General features: G+C 57.4%; 3 protein-coding genes across 4 annotated transcripts; 1 reads left to right on the plus strand and 2 right to left on the minus strand.

Annotated features, from left to right (window-relative positions):
• TMEM239 (transmembrane protein 239) lies at nucleotides 1-681 on the minus strand. The gene is made up of 2 exons (XM_021689249.2): nucleotides 653-681; nucleotides 1-532 (listed from the first exon to the last, which is right to left on the minus strand). Exon 2 carries the CDS (start codon nucleotides 457-459, stop codon nucleotides 1-3), a length of 459 nt encoding a protein of 152 aa, XP_021544924.1. The 5' UTR covers nucleotides 460-532; nucleotides 653-681.
• A 428-nt stretch (nucleotides 682-1109) lies between these two features.
• Nucleotides 1110-1767, minus strand: C10H20orf141 (chromosome 10 C20orf141 homolog). Its single transcript, XM_021689334.1, has 3 exons — nucleotides 1505-1767; nucleotides 1277-1451; nucleotides 1110-1172 (listed from the first exon to the last, which is right to left on the minus strand). The coding sequence occupies exons 1-3, from the start codon at nucleotides 1765-1767 to the stop codon at nucleotides 1110-1112; spliced, it is 501 nt and encodes a 166-aa protein (XP_021545009.1).
• Nucleotides 1768-8326: 6559 nt separating this feature from the next.
• CPXM1 (carboxypeptidase X, M14 family member 1) lies at nucleotides 8327-14614 on the plus strand. 2 transcript variants are annotated; one of them, XM_021689146.1, is made up of 14 exons: nucleotides 8327-8586; nucleotides 9892-10053; nucleotides 10231-10340; nucleotides 10462-10601; nucleotides 10704-10794; nucleotides 11400-11550; nucleotides 11634-11722; nucleotides 12071-12194; nucleotides 12278-12474; nucleotides 12555-12734; nucleotides 12823-13120; nucleotides 13306-13445; nucleotides 14046-14148; nucleotides 14256-14614. In XM_021689146.1, the coding sequence occupies exons 1-14, from the start codon at nucleotides 8403-8405 to the stop codon at nucleotides 14495-14497; spliced, it is 2211 nt and encodes a 736-aa protein (XP_021544821.1). In that variant the 5' UTR covers nucleotides 8327-8402; the 3' UTR covers nucleotides 14498-14614. The 2 variants fall into 2 exon arrangements, with proteins under 2 accessions (XP_021544821.1, XP_044774751.1); XM_044918816.1 differs by having other exon boundaries at nucleotides 12823-12898.
• The last annotated feature ends 3324 nt before the right edge of the window (nucleotides 14615-17938 follow it).

A 17938-nucleotide genomic window follows, 5' to 3' on the forward strand; every position in this document is an offset into this window, starting at 1 on the left:
CTATTGGTCCAAGTCCTGAGTGTAGTCTGGGTGAGACATGGAGGTGAGGAGGCCCACGAGGCTCAGCAGCGTGGAGAAAAGCAGCAGGAAGGAGGCGGTGAAGAGCAGGGTGGGGAGGGCGCTGAGCACCAGCAGCAGGATGGCTGGCAGCAGATGGCGCCACGCGGCGGCCACGACGGGCCACAGGGAGCTCAGCAGGTAGGAGCCGGTGGTGAAGAGCGCGTGGCACAGCGTCAGCGCCAGCAGCAGGTAGAGGATCCCCTCCAGCCCCCACAGCGCACGCTGGAGTGGCTGCCGCCAGCCCGACGTGGCCCACCACTGGGCCCAGCTCCGAGGCACGTGGCACAGACACCAGCGCACCCAGGCCTGCCGCGTGGCCCAGGCTGACCAGGGCGCAGCCCGCTGCGGCCCCTCGCCGGCCCCGATGGCATCTGTCTCCACCTGCGGCTGCGGCGTCATGGCTGGTGCACCTGGGGAGAGGGCCAGGCCAGCTGCAGGAGCAGCCCTGGAGATGCCTGGGGCCTCTGGGCAGGCGGGGGGTGGGGTGGGGGTGGGGTGGGGGTGGGGGTGGGTGGGTGCAGGGGTCAGGAGGGGACCAGCGTGGGCGGGCCAGGGCTTTGAGCTGGGGCCTGGGTCTTACCTCCGGGCAGAGCCACCTAAGTCATGTTGCTTCCTGCAGCGCCCAGGATGGCCTAGCAGCCAGAGTGGAGCCCCCCTCAACTCCCCCCCTTCCCTCACCCCCCTGCCCGCCCCCAAGGATCCCTATTGTGACCCGGGTGGGGGTGGGGTCTCGCCAAGAGAGGAGCCACTGCAGGATGTGAGGCTCACCTGAATCCCCCTCCACGGACCCTCCAGGCTGGCAGGGGTATCTGGTGAGCCCCCAGACGCAGATTCTCGTGCTTTCTTGTGAGAAGCCCTCTCCGGATCCCTGTTCCTACCCTGCTAACTGATATCCGGACCCACTCTGCTCTCCTGTAAGTCTTTCTGGCCACCCATTCTCTAGAACCACAGAGGAGGCCAGAATGGCCACCCCCAACCCACAAGCTCAGAGGTGGCTGCCACATCCGGCCCTGGCTCCCTGTCCCTTGGCCCCGCCTTCTCTTGCTGTCTCAGACGCAGACCCAGGTATCCGCCGCCCATGCCGGGGGACCAAAGGGCCCCTGCAGTTCAGGCTGGAGATAAAGGGGTACCCCCCTGCCTGCTCAACCCAGGACAGAGGAAAAGGCGATCTGGGGAAGCAGCAGGGCCAGTGTATTTCTGGATGGGGGCGGAAGGCCAGGCCAAGCAAGGCCAGGGGCACGCCTCGGGCTCCCAGGAGCAGCCCCAGGCCCAGGAGTGCCAGTAGCAGGGCCTCCTGGGGGCCGAGTCGTCCTGTGACTGCCGCCGCAGGCAGGAGTGCGGCCCCCTGACTTGGGCCTCCCGGGAGGAGTGTCTGCGGGGGGCCTGCGGGCCTGTGGACAGAGAGGGTGGCGGTGGGGCCTCGGGAGATTGGCCACTGGCCCACCTGCCGGGCTGCTGCACACTTAACCAGTGGAGCAGGTCGGGGCCAGGAAGCTGACCAGCAGCAGCGAGGCTGGGCCAGCCAGCTGTCAGCCCCTGTGCTCCCAGCCCTAGGACACTGTCCCGGAGCTGGGCCACGCTAGGGCCCCAGGGGGACATGCATGGACCCACTGGACTATGCGACCCCTCCCCAGCCCCCAGGCCTCTGAGAGGGACTGGGATAGGATAAGCAAGGGCTTTGGGCCTGGGTAAGCAGAGCTGGGTCATGGAGGGAGGTGGAGGTGACAGGAAGGACTAGTGTTGGGGGGGGAGATGGGAGGGGGTGAGGCCCTGGCAGACACTCAAGAGTGAGCTCCGTGGGAATGCCCCCTCCCCACACACCCACCCGCCACACCCTCCTCACCTCCCACTCCAGTCAGCCGTTCTGAGACTGGGCAGCTGGGGCATTGTGACCTATTGCCAGGTGTGGCCCTGGGGTACAGAGGGGGCTGTTGCTGGTTTTGGCCACCTAAGCAGCTGGTGGCTTAGGTGGGGCTAAGTCAGAAGGGAGTCAGTGATTTCTGAGAACTAAGACTCATCCTCTTGTCTTTGTGAATTCTCTGCCCCAGGGCCCCCGTGAGGATCTGAGTTACCAGGAAGGCATTCTAACTCCATCATCACATGGGCAGCTGAGCAAGAGAGGAAGGGCTGCTTTCTTTCTCCTGAGGGTTCCCAGAGCTCTGTATCCAGGGGCAATCATTCAATCTTCCTGTCAGCAGCTCTCTCTCCCCTGAGAGCTGTGGGATGCCTGTGGGCCCTTGTGGGGGAATTTTCAGGACTACAGCCCTGAAATGCAGAGGCAGGCTCTGCCAGGAAGCACCCTGAGACTTTCTGGGGCTGGGCTCCCACGGGACTGCTACAGGGTGGGGCAGGAGGGGGCTGTTTCGAAGCCCTGTGGTCTGTGGGAAGTGTTTCAGATACTGGGATTCCAGAGAGGATACAGGTAATGTAAGAGGGCTTCAACATAGTAACCCCCAAACTGGAGGTTAAAGTTACCCTCTGAGAATGAAAGTAAGGCAAATGAACATATAAGGAAGGGATTGATCGTCTGAAAAGGAAACCTATCCCCATGATAATCTGTAAATGGGTGGTGGCTACAGAGGTTCCAGCACATCTCAGATTAGTGACGTAAGAGGCAAGAGTAGAAGTGGATCATAATTAAGAACAGAATCCTTTCCACATATCATACTTTGAGGGAAAAAATGATGGGGCTGGGGGAAAGGGCCAGTGGCCACACAGTCCCCAGGAGAGGAGAAAGCAAGAATCAGGCGGCATATCCGCCTCCAGCAGGCCCTGTCCAAAGACTCAAGCCTGGTGGACTTGACATCATTAGCATAGAGCCAATGGCCCTGTGGCCCTTGGGACCATTCATCGATTGTTTCTGCTCTGGCTCTTCCCAGAGTAATAAAGCGATGCCCGCAGAATTCTGAGGGAAAATGATTTCCAACCTAAAAACGTAGATCTGTCCAAATGATTATCAAGTACAAGAGTAGAATAAAGACATTTTAAGCCATGCAAGTTCTCAAAAATTTGACCTCGTATACACTCTTTCCTAGAAAGCTACTGGAGGATGTGCTTCAGCAAAACAAGGCATTAAACTAAGAGGACAATATGGGAGTCAAGAGATGAGGCTAAACACAGGAAAGCAATGATGAGAAAGGCTCGGGATGTCAGCCGTGCTTCCAAGTAAAGAAAGCAAACAACCCAGGCTGGAATCAAAAGCAAGATGCTCCAAGAGGGATGTCTCCAGAAGAAAATGAAATTATCTGTGGTTTTTAGATATGTTCAAAATGTTCAGTTCTGTTGGTCGCTTTGGGATTAAATTAGTAATTGATGCCTAGAAAACCAAGCAAATGATAAAACAAAGTAGTGCTAACTCCAGGAAACACAAAAAGTTGGACAATAATATTTACACGGTCATATATAAGCACTGAATATTGACTCCAGTGACTTAGCTCTTTGGGAGGATGGAAGGAGTTTGTTGTGTACTTGAAGATATATGTTCGGGAGGGTGGTAAGAAAGCAAAATCCTTAATTCCATAGCAGGAAACCTACAGATAACATTTAGACATAGAAAAATTAAGAAATAGCAATAGAAGTATAGAGGTAAATACAAGGAGAAATAACAGAATTAAAAGTGGTTGATCTGGGAATGGAGAAGCATAGAAAACAGTCTTCCATTGAGAGCTTAAATGTGATTTACCTTTAAAACTGTATTCTGTAGTATTTTGGCTAAATGATTTAGTTAAAGAAAAGAAAATTAATATAGGGTCATATTATAGAGATGAGGAATACACCCTCCCAGGATGAATGAAATGCCAATATCCCAATATTATGTGGATGTGCTCTTGTAGCTTGAGATAAAATTTCCAGTGACAGCATCAAACACCATCAAATACCATCAAACTTGAAAGTTGTGAATCTCATGCATTTTAGATGGAGGTGCTCTAAATCTCCCACCTAGCACTGCTCAGCCTTTAATGTGCACGTGAATCTCCGGGGGTTGAATCCTCTGGAGATCTTGTTAAAATGCAGATTCTGATTCAGTAGGTCTGGAGTGGGCTTCTGCATTTCTAACAAGCGCCCAGCCTCTAACGAGCTGGTGCTCTTGGTCCTTGGCCACACTTTGAGGAGCAGGGCTCGAAAAGACCTTGAGGTACAAAAGAGAGACAGCGGGCGCCTGGGTGGCTCAGTTGGTTAAGCGACTGCCTTCAGCTCAGGTCATGATCCTGAAGTCCCTGGATCGAGTCCCGCATCGGGCTCCCTGCTCGGCGGGGAGCCTGCTTCTCCCTCTGACCCTCCTCCCTCTCATGCTCTCTGTCTCTCATTTTCTCTCTCTCTCAAATAAATAAATAAAATCTTTAAAAAAACAAACAAACAAACAAACAAAAAACAAAAACAAAAAAAAAGAGAGAGACAGCTGGGGGAGGTGGTGAGCAGAGGATGGGCGTGTAGCTGTGCATGGAGGTGCCATGGGAGGGAGTCCACATCGATGCCCACCTGCATCACAGGGAGAACACCAAGTGCAGAGTGAGCTCTGCCCCAGCACCAGGGACAGAAGATTAGGAGAGCCAGGCAGGCAGGAGATACTACCACTTCTCTCTTTGTGCAGCCAAACATATAGCCTCCTTTCTTTTCTTGACATCGTTTTAGTCCATCCATGTATGTGGGAATAAGAGGACTGTCTGAAGCTGTTTTCCCACCTTTAATTCATCTGGTTAGCTTCAGGGCCCCCAGGAAACCACATATTATCTCACTTCATTACCACCAAAACCCTGGGGCCAAGCTATCATTGTCCCCATTTTACAGATAAGGAAACAGAGGCTCAGAGAGCAAATTACTGTCCGAGGATACCCACACACAACAAACAGCAGAAGTGGGTGTGAAATTGAGCCTATGTGGTGCCGAAGTCAGCTCTCCCCTCCCCCTCCAGCCACCCGACCACTCTAGAGAGTTGGCAGGAGAGTCCCCGGCCATCCCTTAAACCCCAATCCCTTTTGGGCAGCTGTCTCCGCCCAGTCCAGCTCAGTCCTGCTCACTTGTGCTTTGCACCATATCCTCGCCCTCACGAGGCCACGACAAATTCTCCACCTGTCTTCAGGGGCTAGAGATCTGAGCCGCCACCTCCACAGCCTGCTTCCCGGCTTGGCACCGTTGCAGCCCAGGTAACCAATGGCAGGGGCCAAAGAGGGCAGCCCAGCTGGGAGCATACCTGAGGGGATAAGGCAGTAATGGAAGGGCATAAGGAAGTTCTGAGGGGTTCAGAGGGCATAGAGGGCCACAAAGGGACCCTGAAGGTTGTAATAGGGCAGTGAGGCAAGGGGTAAGAGAGGTAAGAAGAAGGGTAAGAGGGGGCACAGGGGACACAAGAGGTACCAGCATCCCACAGGTCCAAGCCCCTACTGGATTGGCCGGGAGTGGCCATCCACCAGGCCTTGGGCGGGGTTGGGGGGGCAGGTCTCCCAGTTCATGGCCCTGCCATCTCCTCTCCCACAGAACCTTGTGTTATTGGGGAAGAGTCAGCTTCCCTCAGCCCTGCTTGGTCCTCTCTAACCTTGAATATATTACACAGATACTTTTTTCCCCCTCAAGATTTATTTATTTATTTGAGAGAGAGAGAGAGAGAGAGCTCAAGCAAGCGCAAGTGGTGGGGAGGGGCAGCAGAGGGAAAGAATCTCAAGCAGATGCCCTACTGAGTGCAGAGCCTGACCCCCCTGCCCCGGGCTCGATCTCATGACCCAGGAGATCATGACCTGAGCCAAAATCAAGAGTCAGATGCTTAGCCAACTGAGCCACCCAGTGCCCAGGCCTGATGCTCGCCAGTCCCGCCCTCCCCGCCGCGTCCCCCACCCCCGCCTCATTGTCCTCTGGCGCCAGCAGCTGGGGCTCTACGGGCAGGGCTGCCCCAGATCCGGGGATTCCAGAGCGCAGGCCCTTTCCCATCCCCGCTCGCTAGCCCCCCTTGATTCCCCCACTACCGATCGCCTCCGCGAAGGAAGGCAATGCGTCCAGTGTGCGCCTCTGGCCGGTGCTTTGTCCTTGCAAGGAGCACTGACTAGGGACCAGGTGCTGTTCTAGGCCCTGAGCTGTGAACATCTGGGTACAAAAAGCTCTTCTGGAGTGTTGTTTACCTTTGCTGGGGGAGGAGACCCAGACAGTGAACACATAACAAACAAAAGATAATCTCAAACAATGTTGAATGCCTTGAAGATAAATAAGATGATAAAACAGGGGGAGGGATAGAGTGTGTGTAGAGAGTGGGGCTTACTTTCATCAGAATGGTCAGCGGAGGCTTTTCGAAACAGGTGACACTGAAAAGCAATCTGTATGACAAAGATGCCAACTTGGTGAACCAGTGCCAAGGCCCTGAGGCTGGATGGGGCTGGTGCATTGGAGGGACTGCTAAAATGCCAGTGTGGCTGGAGACATATGAGCCAGGGGAAGAGCCCAGGGTGATGAGGTGGGAAAGGTGTGGGTGGGGAAGAACTCTGTCACGAAGGGCCTCACAGGTGAGCCCCCAGGGACTTAGGCCACGAAGAACCTGACCTGATTTAGCTGCTGTGGGTGGGAGCCTCAGGAGGCTGAGATGTCCTAGCCGGGTGCCCCCTCCACCCCCTCACACCCGCCTGTCAAACTTGGGTGAGGTTGGGGCCAGAGACAGAGTAGTGGCCAGATTGGGCTTTGGAGGAAGGGGAGCAGCCCTCAGGACCTGTCCAGACCCACTTCTAGCTCTAGGGGAGCGTGTCCTGACCTCCCACCCCCGCGAAGCCTCAGTGTAGAGTACTGTCTTTTTGCCGCCAACCCGGCCAGCCCCGCGCTGCCCGACCCCTCGGCTTTGGTGCTCCTTCCCTAAGTTTCTTCTAATCCCCGCTCTGGTGCCTGGGACCTAGCAGTGCCATCCAGGAAGAGCGCTCCAAGGCAGAAGCGGGACCCCGTGGGCCTTCTCCCGGTTACTCCTTTCGGGGGCTCTCTATCGAGAGTGCGTGGGTTGGGTCAGATGCCCTGAGGCGCTCCAGGACTGGCGTCTGTGAGGCTGCCCCTGCTGGTGGCGGGACCTAGTCCCAGGGGTACGGCGTGGGATTTCTTTCGAGAGATCATGTAAGATTGGGCCGTCAGAATGGTGATTTGGGGTGATTCAAATTATTTATACAGATAGAGGCCTGCAAAAAATCATTGCTCAGGGCGGCACACACTCCAGAGGCTTCCTGGCCACGTGTGGGCATCGCTTCTTAGGTGGGGATGGCAGTATCTCCCCGGCGGGCTCCTTGCAAGGACAAAGCACCGGCCAGAGGCGCACACTGGACGCATTGCCTTCCTTCGCGGAGGCGATCGGTAGTGGGGGAATCAAGGGGGGCTGGCGAGCGGGGATGGGAAAGGGCCTGCGCTCTGGAATCCCCGGATCTGGGGCAGCCCCGCCCATAGAGACCCCCGGCTGCCGGCCCCCGGAGGACAATAAGGCGGGGGTGGGGGACGCGGCGGGGAGGGTGGGACTGGCGAGCATCAGGCCTCGGTCCCTCCACCTCTGTCCCCAGCTGGGTACCTCCTCCGGCTTCTCTCCTCGAGTTATGTAACTCCGGAACGTGGCAGCCGGGCGAGCAAAGGAGGAGGGGAGGGGAGGGGAGGGGAGGGGAGAGAGAAGAGAGGCGGGGCCGGGGGAGGGGGTTGGCGATGGGAAGCGCCGCCTCTGGCTGGGCCCCTAGGGTTCCCTTTTAGAAGGATTCCTGGAGGGTTTGTCCTCCCCTTGCTCCCCGTCCCATCCCACGCCTCAGTTTCCCCTCTACTTTCTGACCCATCCTCCCTGAGAGGCGGCCTCTGGCTCTGGATGGACTTCGCTATCGGGTAGTAGTTTCCTCCCCAAAGTTCTCAGCTTTACTACCTTGGCCAAGTCAATTGGGCGCTCTGAGCCTCAGTTTACCAGTTTGTAAAATGAGGTTTGATTGAGAGGCCACGTGCAAAGCGCCTGGCGTGGTGCACGGTGCAAAGTAGGGGCCCACTGTGGGCCGGGCGCCTCCTAGGGTTTAGTGAAATCAGGGAGGGGTGCCGAAGGGCTGTGCGGACTCCAGAGGGCAGCGCACGAGTCGGGCGGGTGAGCTCGGGACGCCGGAGGGGGCGGGGCGGGGCGGGCCCGGGGGGGGGGGTGCGGAGACCTGGGCGGCCGCTCCGGGGGTCCGCCCCGCGCGCTCAGCCAGGACCCTCCCCTCCCCTCCCCCGTCGGAGGCCAGCGAGAGGGCTGTGGGCGGGCGGAGCCGCAGGGGGCGTGTGGCGGCGGCAGGAAGGGGCGGGGGGCTCCAGAGCACCCGGCAGGAAGAGACGAACCCACCGACCATCGCGAGCCCCGCGCGTCCGCACCTTTGGATCCCGCCATGTGGGGTCTCCTGCTCGCCTTGGCCACCTTCGCGCCTGCCGTCGGTCTGGGTTTGGAGGCGCCCGGCGCCTCCGTGCTGGGACTCGCGCCGCCCGCTACCACCGAGGCTCGGGGCTCGGCACGGGGCTCGACCCCGGCCCCGCAGAGCAGCCCGGTCCAGCCGCCCGCGGGGAAGGATAACGGTGAGCGCCCCGACCGAGGGCCCGCTTCTCGGGCTGGCCGGTTACCCTCCTCCCCCGACCCGCTGTGTGCCCACCCTTCCCCGACACGCACACACGCGCTCACACACTCTCTGCCTGGAGCCTGTGTGCAGACCCTTCCCGGACACACACACATCCAGTCCCTCCCTCTCCCTCCTCCTCCCCCCTGCTACGGCTGCTGACTCAGCATCCCCAGTTCCCGGCCAGACCAAGTCAGCAGTCCTGGGATGGAGCCAGTAGGATGCTGCCTCTTCCAGCCCCAAACCTTCCCTTTTCACGGATGAGGAAACTGAGACCACAGCCAGGAGGAGGGGAGAAAGAGGGACAGACAAAAGCACTGAGACCAAAAGGTGCAGAACTAGACTTAGGACAGAGCCTGAGGGCAGGGGCCGGAAGGAAAGAGGGAGAGCAAGGCGGGGAGAGTGCTCTTTGCTAGCTGCCTGGAGGAATGGGGCACCGGCAGGGGGCGGGAGAGGCGAGTTGCCTGACTTCCCGACTTCCGCTGTGAGTGCCTAGAGGAGGAAGGCAAAGGGATGGCAATCAAGGAGGGCTTCTCAGAGGAGGCAAGTGGAACTGGGTCCTGAAAGGTGGGTCTCTCTGAGTCAGGAAGAGCTAAAGAGAGCCCACCCCCCAAGGAAGCTGTGTGTGGAAAGGCCTGGGTGACCAGATACGAAAACGTACAGTCCGTTCTGGAGGTACCCATGGGGCTTGGGGGGGTGGGGAACCAGTGGCATCCAACCTGTTCACAGCGCTGTACTGCAGGGCAAGCAGGACACAGGTCCAGCTGCGGAAAGCCTGAGCACCAGGGTGGACAATCTGAGGACAGGACATCTCAGGCCAGAGGGCAGATGCAGCGACAGAGGCGGAGTTGGGCTTTGGAGCATGAGCTTGGGTCCAGGGCTAAGGAAGCCTCCTGGGCTGAAATTCAAAGAATGGGAATTAGGCAGTAAGATCAGGGGTAGTGGATGGTATGACGGAGAGGGTCAGCCAAGGCCAAATTCAGCTCCTTGGAGCAACCAAACAGTTCCTAGATGGCTGGATGTAGCTCTCTCCGCTGGAGACGGTCGGAGGTGGGGATGGCCAAACGTAGTCACGTCAAGAAGGAGAAGGAGCCAAGGAAGTGGTGGGAGAGGCAGGTGGGGGTCAGACTTTAAGTCCATGGGAAGGTCTTTAGATACGGGGGGTGAGGGTTGCTGCCGTGGGCTTGCTTGCTTTCTTGGGCTGGCAGACTGACCACTCCATTGGCCATTCTTCCCTCCCCTGGTGCTGTGCCTCCGTGGTCCCCAGGGACCTCAGAACAGCATGTCCGGATTCGCATCGTTAAGAAGAAGAAGGTCATTATGAAGAAACGAAAGAAGCTAACTCACCCCAGACCCATGGTGACTGCCAGGCCTCCGGTGACCGCCACCCCTGCAGGAGCCGTTGACCTCCCAAAGGAGCAGGAACCAGGTACTGCTACTCCTGTCCAGACTTGCAGCCCCTGGGCCAAATACTAACGTCACTTTTGGCCTCCTGGGCATAGGCATGCCCCCTGCTTGCCTGGCACACGGGCAGGCGTGGGCTCGGCTTCCTACCTGCCCTGGCCACCCTCTCTGGTCCCATCTCACTGTTCTGTCCCTGCCCCAGGCTGTCCCCCTTTGGGCCTGGAGTCCCTGCAAGTTTCAGATAGCCAGCTCGAGGCATCCAGCAGCCAGTCCTTTGGTCTTGGACCACACCGGGGACGGCTCAACATTCAGGTCAGCAGCCTGGCTCTGAGCAGGGCACCATCTAGGAACTTCTTCCCTACCCCTCCCCATCCGCCATCCCTCCCACTCCATACTGTTCACTGGGTCTGATCACCGTGTCCTGTGCCCACAGTCAGGCCTGGAGGATGGTGATCTCTATGATGGGGCCTGGTGCGCTGAGCAGCAGGATGCTGAGCCGTGGTTCCAGGTGGATGCTAGGCACCCCACCCGCTTCTCAGGCATCATCACACAGGGCAGGAACTCTATCTGGAGGTGAGGCAGGCTGGCCCAGTCCAGGAAGTCCTGGGCAGACTCAGGAGGGTGGCGGTGGGTGTCCTGGGGCCACCGATAATCTCTCCCCACGCTTCCTGCCAGGTACGACTGGGTCACATCATACAAGGTCCAGTTCAGCAATGACAGTCGGACATGGTGGGGGAGTAGGAACTCTAGCAGTGGGATGGATGCGGTGAGTGGTCCCATGGTGGTTGCGGCCCTCCTGTAGGGTACTGGGCTAGGCTGGGGCTCCTCTGAGGTCAAGGAATAGATGCCCACTTGGCATCCCAGGAGAAAGGGGGTTGTCGGAATGGGTTGCACCCAGCAAGGGCAGCTTTGGGGGCTAAGCTGCTTTGGAACATGCCCATATCCTCCCCAGATGCTTTCTCCATGGGGTGGGTCCCACTTCGTGCCACAGCTTCCTGCCGGAACACCGTTTCTGGTGGTGGGCCTCCGACCCTTGCATCACTTCTGACCTCCTCACGGCTCTGGCTTGTCCATCTCACAGACGCCTTTTTATACCAGGCTACAGTGTGGGGCCTGGCCAGCTCTACGACTGGCTGCTTCTGAGTGATGTGGCCATATTGGTTTGTCTCAAAAGCTGTGAGCGAGCCAGAAAGCCTGGCTGCCTAGGGCTACCCATGGGCAGGGGGTCTGTGTTTGACCTAGAATGCCGGCCTCCAGCTGAGCCCACCAGGGTGGGTGTGGTGGTGAACTTAGAGGCCTGAGTTCTTTCTCTGGCCCTGGGCCAGGCTGCTGGGTTTTAAGCAGTCCCACCAAAGGACTTGATGCCCCCAGGTATTTCCTGCCAACTCAGACCCAGAGACACCAGTGCTGAACCTCCTGCCTGAGCCCCAGGTGGCCCGCTTCATTCGCCTGCTGCCCCAGACCTGGCTCCAGGGAGGCGCATCCTGCCTCCGGGCAGAGATCCTGGCCTGCCCGGTCTCAGGTGGGCAGTCGGACAAGGGCTGGATGAGCAGGGTAAAACCTCCAGCACGGATCCCCCTTTACCATGAATTCATTCTCCACCAGATCCAAATGACCTATTCCCTAAGGCCCCTGCACTGGGATCCTCTGACCCTTTGGACTTCCAGCATCACAATTACAAGGCCATGAGGAAGGTCAGACATAACCCTTATGAGCCTGGGGTGGAGGAGCTGCTTATCTTAGGTCCCCTTCCCATTGGGGCATAACCTGCTAGGACTGTCCTCATGTCCCCACTTCCCCCACTGTCTCACCCTTCTCTCCCGTTGGCCCCTAAACTCCGCCCCAGTTGCCTTAGTTATGGTGCCTCCCTTGTTCTAACCCTTCCTTCTGGTCTGTGGCCACTCCTCTCCTATACGGTGCCATGGTGCCCCCATCTGTGTGGGCCACCACTGGTTTCTGTGAGTCCTTCCACAGCCACATGTGGTCTGATCCTGGGGTCTAATCTTCCCACGCCCCATGCTGTGCTACACTCCGCCTCCCAGCTGATGAAGCAGGTGAACGAGAAATGCCCCAACATCACCCGCATCTACAGCATCGGGAAGAGCCACCAGGGCCTGAAGCTCTATGTGATGGAAATGTCGGACCAGCCTGGCGAACACGAGCTGGGTACTGGCAGGTTCTGGGCGGGGAGAGGTAGGTGCAGGGGAGGCTTGTGGGCCTGAGCCAGCTTCGAGCCCCTGTGTTCCCAGGAGAGCCCGAGGTGCGCTACGTGGCCGGCATGCATGGCAATGAGGCGCTGGGACGAGAGTTGCTTCTGCTCCTGATGCAGTTCCTGTGCCGTGAGTTCCTGCGAGGGGACCCACGAGTGACCCGGCTGCTCACTGAGACACGAGTGCACCTGCTGCCCTCCATGAACCCTGACGGTTATGAGACTGCCTTTCGCCGGGTAGGCCACCCGGCATGAGGGCCGCCCTGTGCCTTCTGTCCTGGTGCCTGCTTGGCTTGAATAGGCCCCTTCCCCGACAGGGCTCCGAGCTTGTAGGCTGGGCCGAGGGCCGCTGGAACCACCAGGGCATTGACCTTAACCATAATTTTGCTGACCTCAACACGCCACTGTGGGAAGCAGAGGATGATGGGCTGGTGCCCGACACTGTCCCCAACCATCACCTGCCCCTGCCCACTTACTACACCCTGCCCAATGCCACCGTGAGTATTCTGGGGGGCCGTGGTGGTGGTGGGCCACCCAGGGGCCCTTGTCTCTGTCTCCCACCCCACCTGACCCGCCCCTGTCTAGGTGGCTCCCGAAACGCGGGCCGTGATCGAGTGGATGCAGCGGATCCCCTTTGTGCTGAGTGCCAACCTCCACGGGGGTGAGCTCGTGGTGTCCTACCCATTCGACATGACTCGGACCCCGTGGGCTGCCCGCGAGCTCACGCCCACCCCGGATGATTCCGTGTTCCGCTGGCTCAGCACCGTCTATGCCGGCACTAACCGGGCCATGCAGGAGCCAGACCGCCGACCCTGCCACAGCCAGGACTTCTCCTTGCATGGAAACATCATCAACGGCGCCGACTGGCACACGGTCCCCGGGAGTACGTGTCTCAGGATAGTTAGCCCTGTCCGCACACCCTGCCCTGGAAGGTGGTCTGCTCGGTCCTCGTAGGGTGGCAGTCTCGATGCCCGCCGGAAAGTGTGTCCCAGAGGAGGGCCCCAGGAGGGCCGGGCTCCCGTCCCCCCCGACCTCCCCCCTAGACTACAGCCTCTGTGGTCACCCTAGGTATGAATGACTTCAGCTACCTGCACACCAACTGCTTCGAGATCACCGTGGAGCTGTCCTGTGACAAGTTCCCTCACGAGAACGAGCTGCCCCAGGAGTGGGAGAACAACAAAGAAGCCCTCCTCACCTACCTGGAGCAGGTCGGATCCAAATCCCCCCAACCTGGGCCTGCCCCGCCTCAATGCTGTGGTCCGGTCCGCTGTCCCCGGGGGTTGCAGCTCCCATGAGGGGGGCCTCCCAGGGTCCCCACAGGAGGCACAGTCTGCCAGCTGGGTGGCCTCGGACATGAGCCGGGAGGAGTAGACCCCACAGCCGTCCAGCCCGGCGGGGGGCCATAGAGCTGTTCCAGAGCTGTCTCAGGAGGGCAGTTCCCAGAAGAGACCCCTTATGCAAGGGCCGGGGGGGACCCTGGTATAGACGCTTCCTATTCCACGGGAACTGTATCCCTTGTAATGGCTCCGTAATTATAGTTTCCAAGGGTTCCAAAAGGACAAGCCGGATATCAGAGGTCGCTGAACTTGGGGAAACCCAAAGACAGGCCTTCCTACCGGGGGTTTGTAGCTCTCCCAGTCCAGATACAATTTATCAGTCAGGAGTTATTTTTACCAGAGTGTGCCCCCTAGGAACATAGACCTACCGTCACTGAGTTTGCCCTGAACAGAGCCAGAAAATGAAGTGAAGGTCACATTCACACGCAGAAGGGGCAGGGGTTTGATAGCCTTCCCCCCCCCGCCGCGCAGGTGAGAATGGGCATTACGGGAGTCGTGCGGGACAAAGACACAGAGCTGGGGATTGCCGATGCTGTCATTGCTGTGGAAGGGATTAACCATGATGTAACGACAGGTATGCGGGGGAGGGGAGGATGGGGGTGGTGGTGGAGGGGGGCGGCTTTAGGCTGGGTGGGAAGCAGAGGATCACCGGATCCTGAACTTGCCTTTCACTCCTGTCAGCATGGGGCGGGGATTACTGGCGCCTGCTGACCCCAGGGGACTATGTGGTGACCGCGAGTGCTGAGGGCTACCACCCAGCCACGCGGAACTGCCGGGTCCCCTTTGAAGAGGGCCCGGTGCCCTGCAATTTCCACCTCACCAAGACTCCCAAGCAAAGACTTCGAGAACTGCTGGCGGCTGGGGCCAAGGTGCCCCCAGACCTTCGGAGGCGGCTGGAGCGGCTGAGGGGACAGAAGAATTAACAGGTCCAGGTGAAGAGCCCTCGACCTTGGGCAGGCTGGACCTGTCCGGAACTGAAGGAGGGAGGGACAAAGTGGGGGAAGAGGTGCTCAGGCTCATTAAAGCTACTTGGCACCTCAGCCAGTCTTCCTGTGGTCTCTGTGTCCCAGGTCTTGCCCCTGGGCCAGGCCTCAGTTTTCCCCTTTTCCCCCATCCTATTCCGCACATGCTTGCTTTCATCGATTGACGTCTGGGGGAATGTGTGCAAAGAGGATCCCGCCCGGGTTCTTCTTGAACCTAGGGCTTACCAGAGCAACTCATCCACCAATCGCAGGCACCAGGACAGTGCTCCGGCCCGAGCATGCAAGGAGTCAAGGATAAACGGGGCCCTCCCAGCCCCCAGGGGCTCCCAGTCAAGAGAGGGGACAGTTCAGTGCGGTGTGGGACGTGCTAAGGTGCGGGCCCTGTGCTGTGGGAGCACAGACGGGATTACATACGTGCGTGTGAAATACTGCCGCTCAGCGGGGACTCAGACGTCAAGGATGCAACAGATATGAAGGTTCTCGGAGGTTCGATGGGAGGTGGACCAAGTGTGGGGTATGGACAGAGAGCTCCAAGCAGGAGAGACCAGACAAGGAAGACAGGACAGCTGAGGATGTTTGAATTTGCTTCATCAGCCATTTTTGGAGAGGATTGGTAAATGACAAGATTTGATTAGTTTCTTTTATGTATTTATTTTAAAGATTTTATTTATTTAAGAGAGAGAATGAGATAGAGCATGAGAGGGGGGAGGGTCAGAGGGAGAAGCAGGCTCCCTGCTGAGCGGGGAGCCCAATGTGGGACTCGCTCCCGGGACTCCAGGATCATGACCTGAGCTGAAGGCGGTCGCTTAACCAACTGAGCCACCCAGGTGCCCTGATTAGTTTCTTTTAGAATGAAGGGCAAATGATATGTCAGTCTGTGTCTGGCCAGGGAAATACCTGACTCAGGTATTTCAAGCAGAGGAAAATGTAATGCTGCACATTGGATATAAAGGTTTTGGAAGAGCTAGGATGATAAAAAGCGAGAAAGGAGTTTTACCTAGAAAATCAGACTCCGGACCTCCTGCGGCCACCTGTGATCACTTGTGGTCACTTGCCATGGCCAGAGCTTGAAGCAGAATAATTTCTCCCTTCTTGCCACTTTGTAATCTCTAACCTATGAAATCCACTGGCAAAATCTAACTGTAACTGGGGCGCCTGGCTGGCTCGGTGGAGTGTGCCACTCTTGATCTTGGGGTCGTGAGTTCAAGCCCCACGCTGGGTGTAGAGATTACTTAAAGAACTTAAAAAAAAAATTTTTTTAAAGATTTTATTGATTTATTTGACAGAGAGATAGAGGGCACAAGTAGGCAGAGCGGCAGGCAGAGGGAGAGGGAGAAGCAGGCTCCCCGCTGAGCAGGGAGTCCGACGCGGGGCTCGATCCCAGGACCCTGGGATCATGACCTAAACCCAAGGCAGCTGCTTAACCGCCTGAGCCATCCAGGCACCCCAAGAAATTAAAGTGTTTTTTTAAAAAATCTAACTGTACCCTAGCTTGCAAAGAAGCCTACAAAATGCAGTTATCAGGCACCCAGCCCCCTGCATTTCAGAGGAGAGTTTGAAAGGGCAGTGGTGGGACAATTACTAACATGTAAATTCAGCACAAAGAGGGCGCCTGGGTGGCTCAGTTGGTTAAGCGACCGCCTTCGGCTCAGGTCATGATCCTGGAGTCCCGGGATCGAGTCCCGCATCGGGCTCCCTGCTCGGCAGGGAGTCTGCTTCTCCCTCTGACCCTCCCCCCTCTCACTCTCTCTCTCTCTCATTCTCTCTCAAATAAATAAATAAAATCTTTATAAATAAATAAATAAATTCAGCACAAAGACCTCCAGGTAGCCTCTGTTCGGTAAGCCTGCCTAGTGCTGGGCTGTTCCATTGTCTCTGTTTCTTGAGCTGTCTCTCCGACTCTCCCTCTCATATTTTCAATCTCAGATCAATGGGAGGAATTCAGCGCCCCATTTCCCATCTCCCTGCTCCCCACCTCCAGCTCCCCTTGTACAGCATCACCTTTTTCCAAACAAAAAAAGATTGTTTTTATTCATCGGAGTTTAATATACATAATGAAAAGTGCACTTAGGTGCGCAGCTGATAGGCCAAGTGGATTACAAGATGGGTCTCAACTATAGACGATAATAAACTCACTTCCAATGTAAAGATACAGGCACCTTGAAAGTAAAAGGCTGGAAAAGATGTATTAAGGAAGTAGGAGAGGCTTTTTTTCCCCTAAAAATTTTATTTTTAAGTAATCTCTATACCCCATGCGGTGCTTGAACTGACAACCCCGAGATGAGAGCTGCCTGTTCCACCCACAGAGCCAACCAGCTGCGGCAGGAGTGGCTATCTTAATATCAAAGTTGACTTCAGGGCAAAGAAAATTACCTTTCTATATACATTGCAGATTTAGCAGTTCAGAGGGAGAACAGAGCAGGCTCAGTGTTTTTTGTTGTGTTTTGGAAATTGGCTCTTGAGTATGAAAAGGGAAGGCCCAAGGAAAGCAGGTGTTGATGCCAAGATGGTGTCTTGGAAGGAGACTAGAGGGACAGCAAGACGGCCAACCCTCCCCCTTCCCCGGGGACCAGCTGTGGGGCCACCTGATCTGGGAGGTGGAGAAAGGAAACTGGGCCCAACCTGGGTGGGGAGGACAAGGACAGGCACGAGAGGGTTGGGACAACAACCTGGGGCCCTGGGTCAGGAGAGCCAGAGCAGACGACCACCCATCAACCTCCCAGCGAGGGACCGACCGCTCTGGAGTCAAGGGTTCCTCTGGGCACATGTCCACCTCTGCTGCTGAGCACTGCGGGCCTCATCTGATCTCTCTGGGCAGATCCCCACCCTCTGTTTGTCAACAGCCCAGGACACTCCGAAGCAGCCCCGTGGGGGCGCCTGGGTGGCTCAGTTGTTAAGCGTCTCCCTTCGGCTCAGGTCATGATCCTGGGGTCCTGAGATCGAGCCCCGCATCGGGCTCCCTGCTCAGCGGGAAGCCTGCTTCTCCCTCTCCCACTCCCCCTGCTTGTGTTGCTGCTCTCTCTCTCTGTCAAATAAATGGAATATTTTTTTTAAAAAATGGTTTAAAAAAAAATCACTAGGGGCACGCTTGCCACCCAAGAAGTAGTGGTCCCACAAAGGCCTAGCCCCTGTTCTGGAGGTATAGAGATGGCTATGGTGGGGGCCCTTCCTGTCCCTTCCAGAACCTTCTCAGCAGCCGGTGCCCCCATCCCCTGACTTGAGGGGAGTGTTGGCTGCTAATAGCTGGCAGCTTCCCCTAAGCACTGCTCTTGGCCCGATGGGAGCCCCTGACACAGGGGTTCCATGCTCCGTCCCACTTGGGCAGCCTGTGACCGAGGACTGACTGGCCCGGAGGTGTCCTAGCTTTCTCCTTGCCACCGA

This window comes from Neomonachus schauinslandi, chromosome 10, assembly GCF_002201575.2.
Source record: "Neomonachus schauinslandi chromosome 10, ASM220157v2, whole genome shotgun sequence".
In the NCBI taxonomy this organism is placed as follows: Eukaryota; Metazoa; Chordata; class Mammalia; order Carnivora; family Phocidae; genus Neomonachus; species Neomonachus schauinslandi.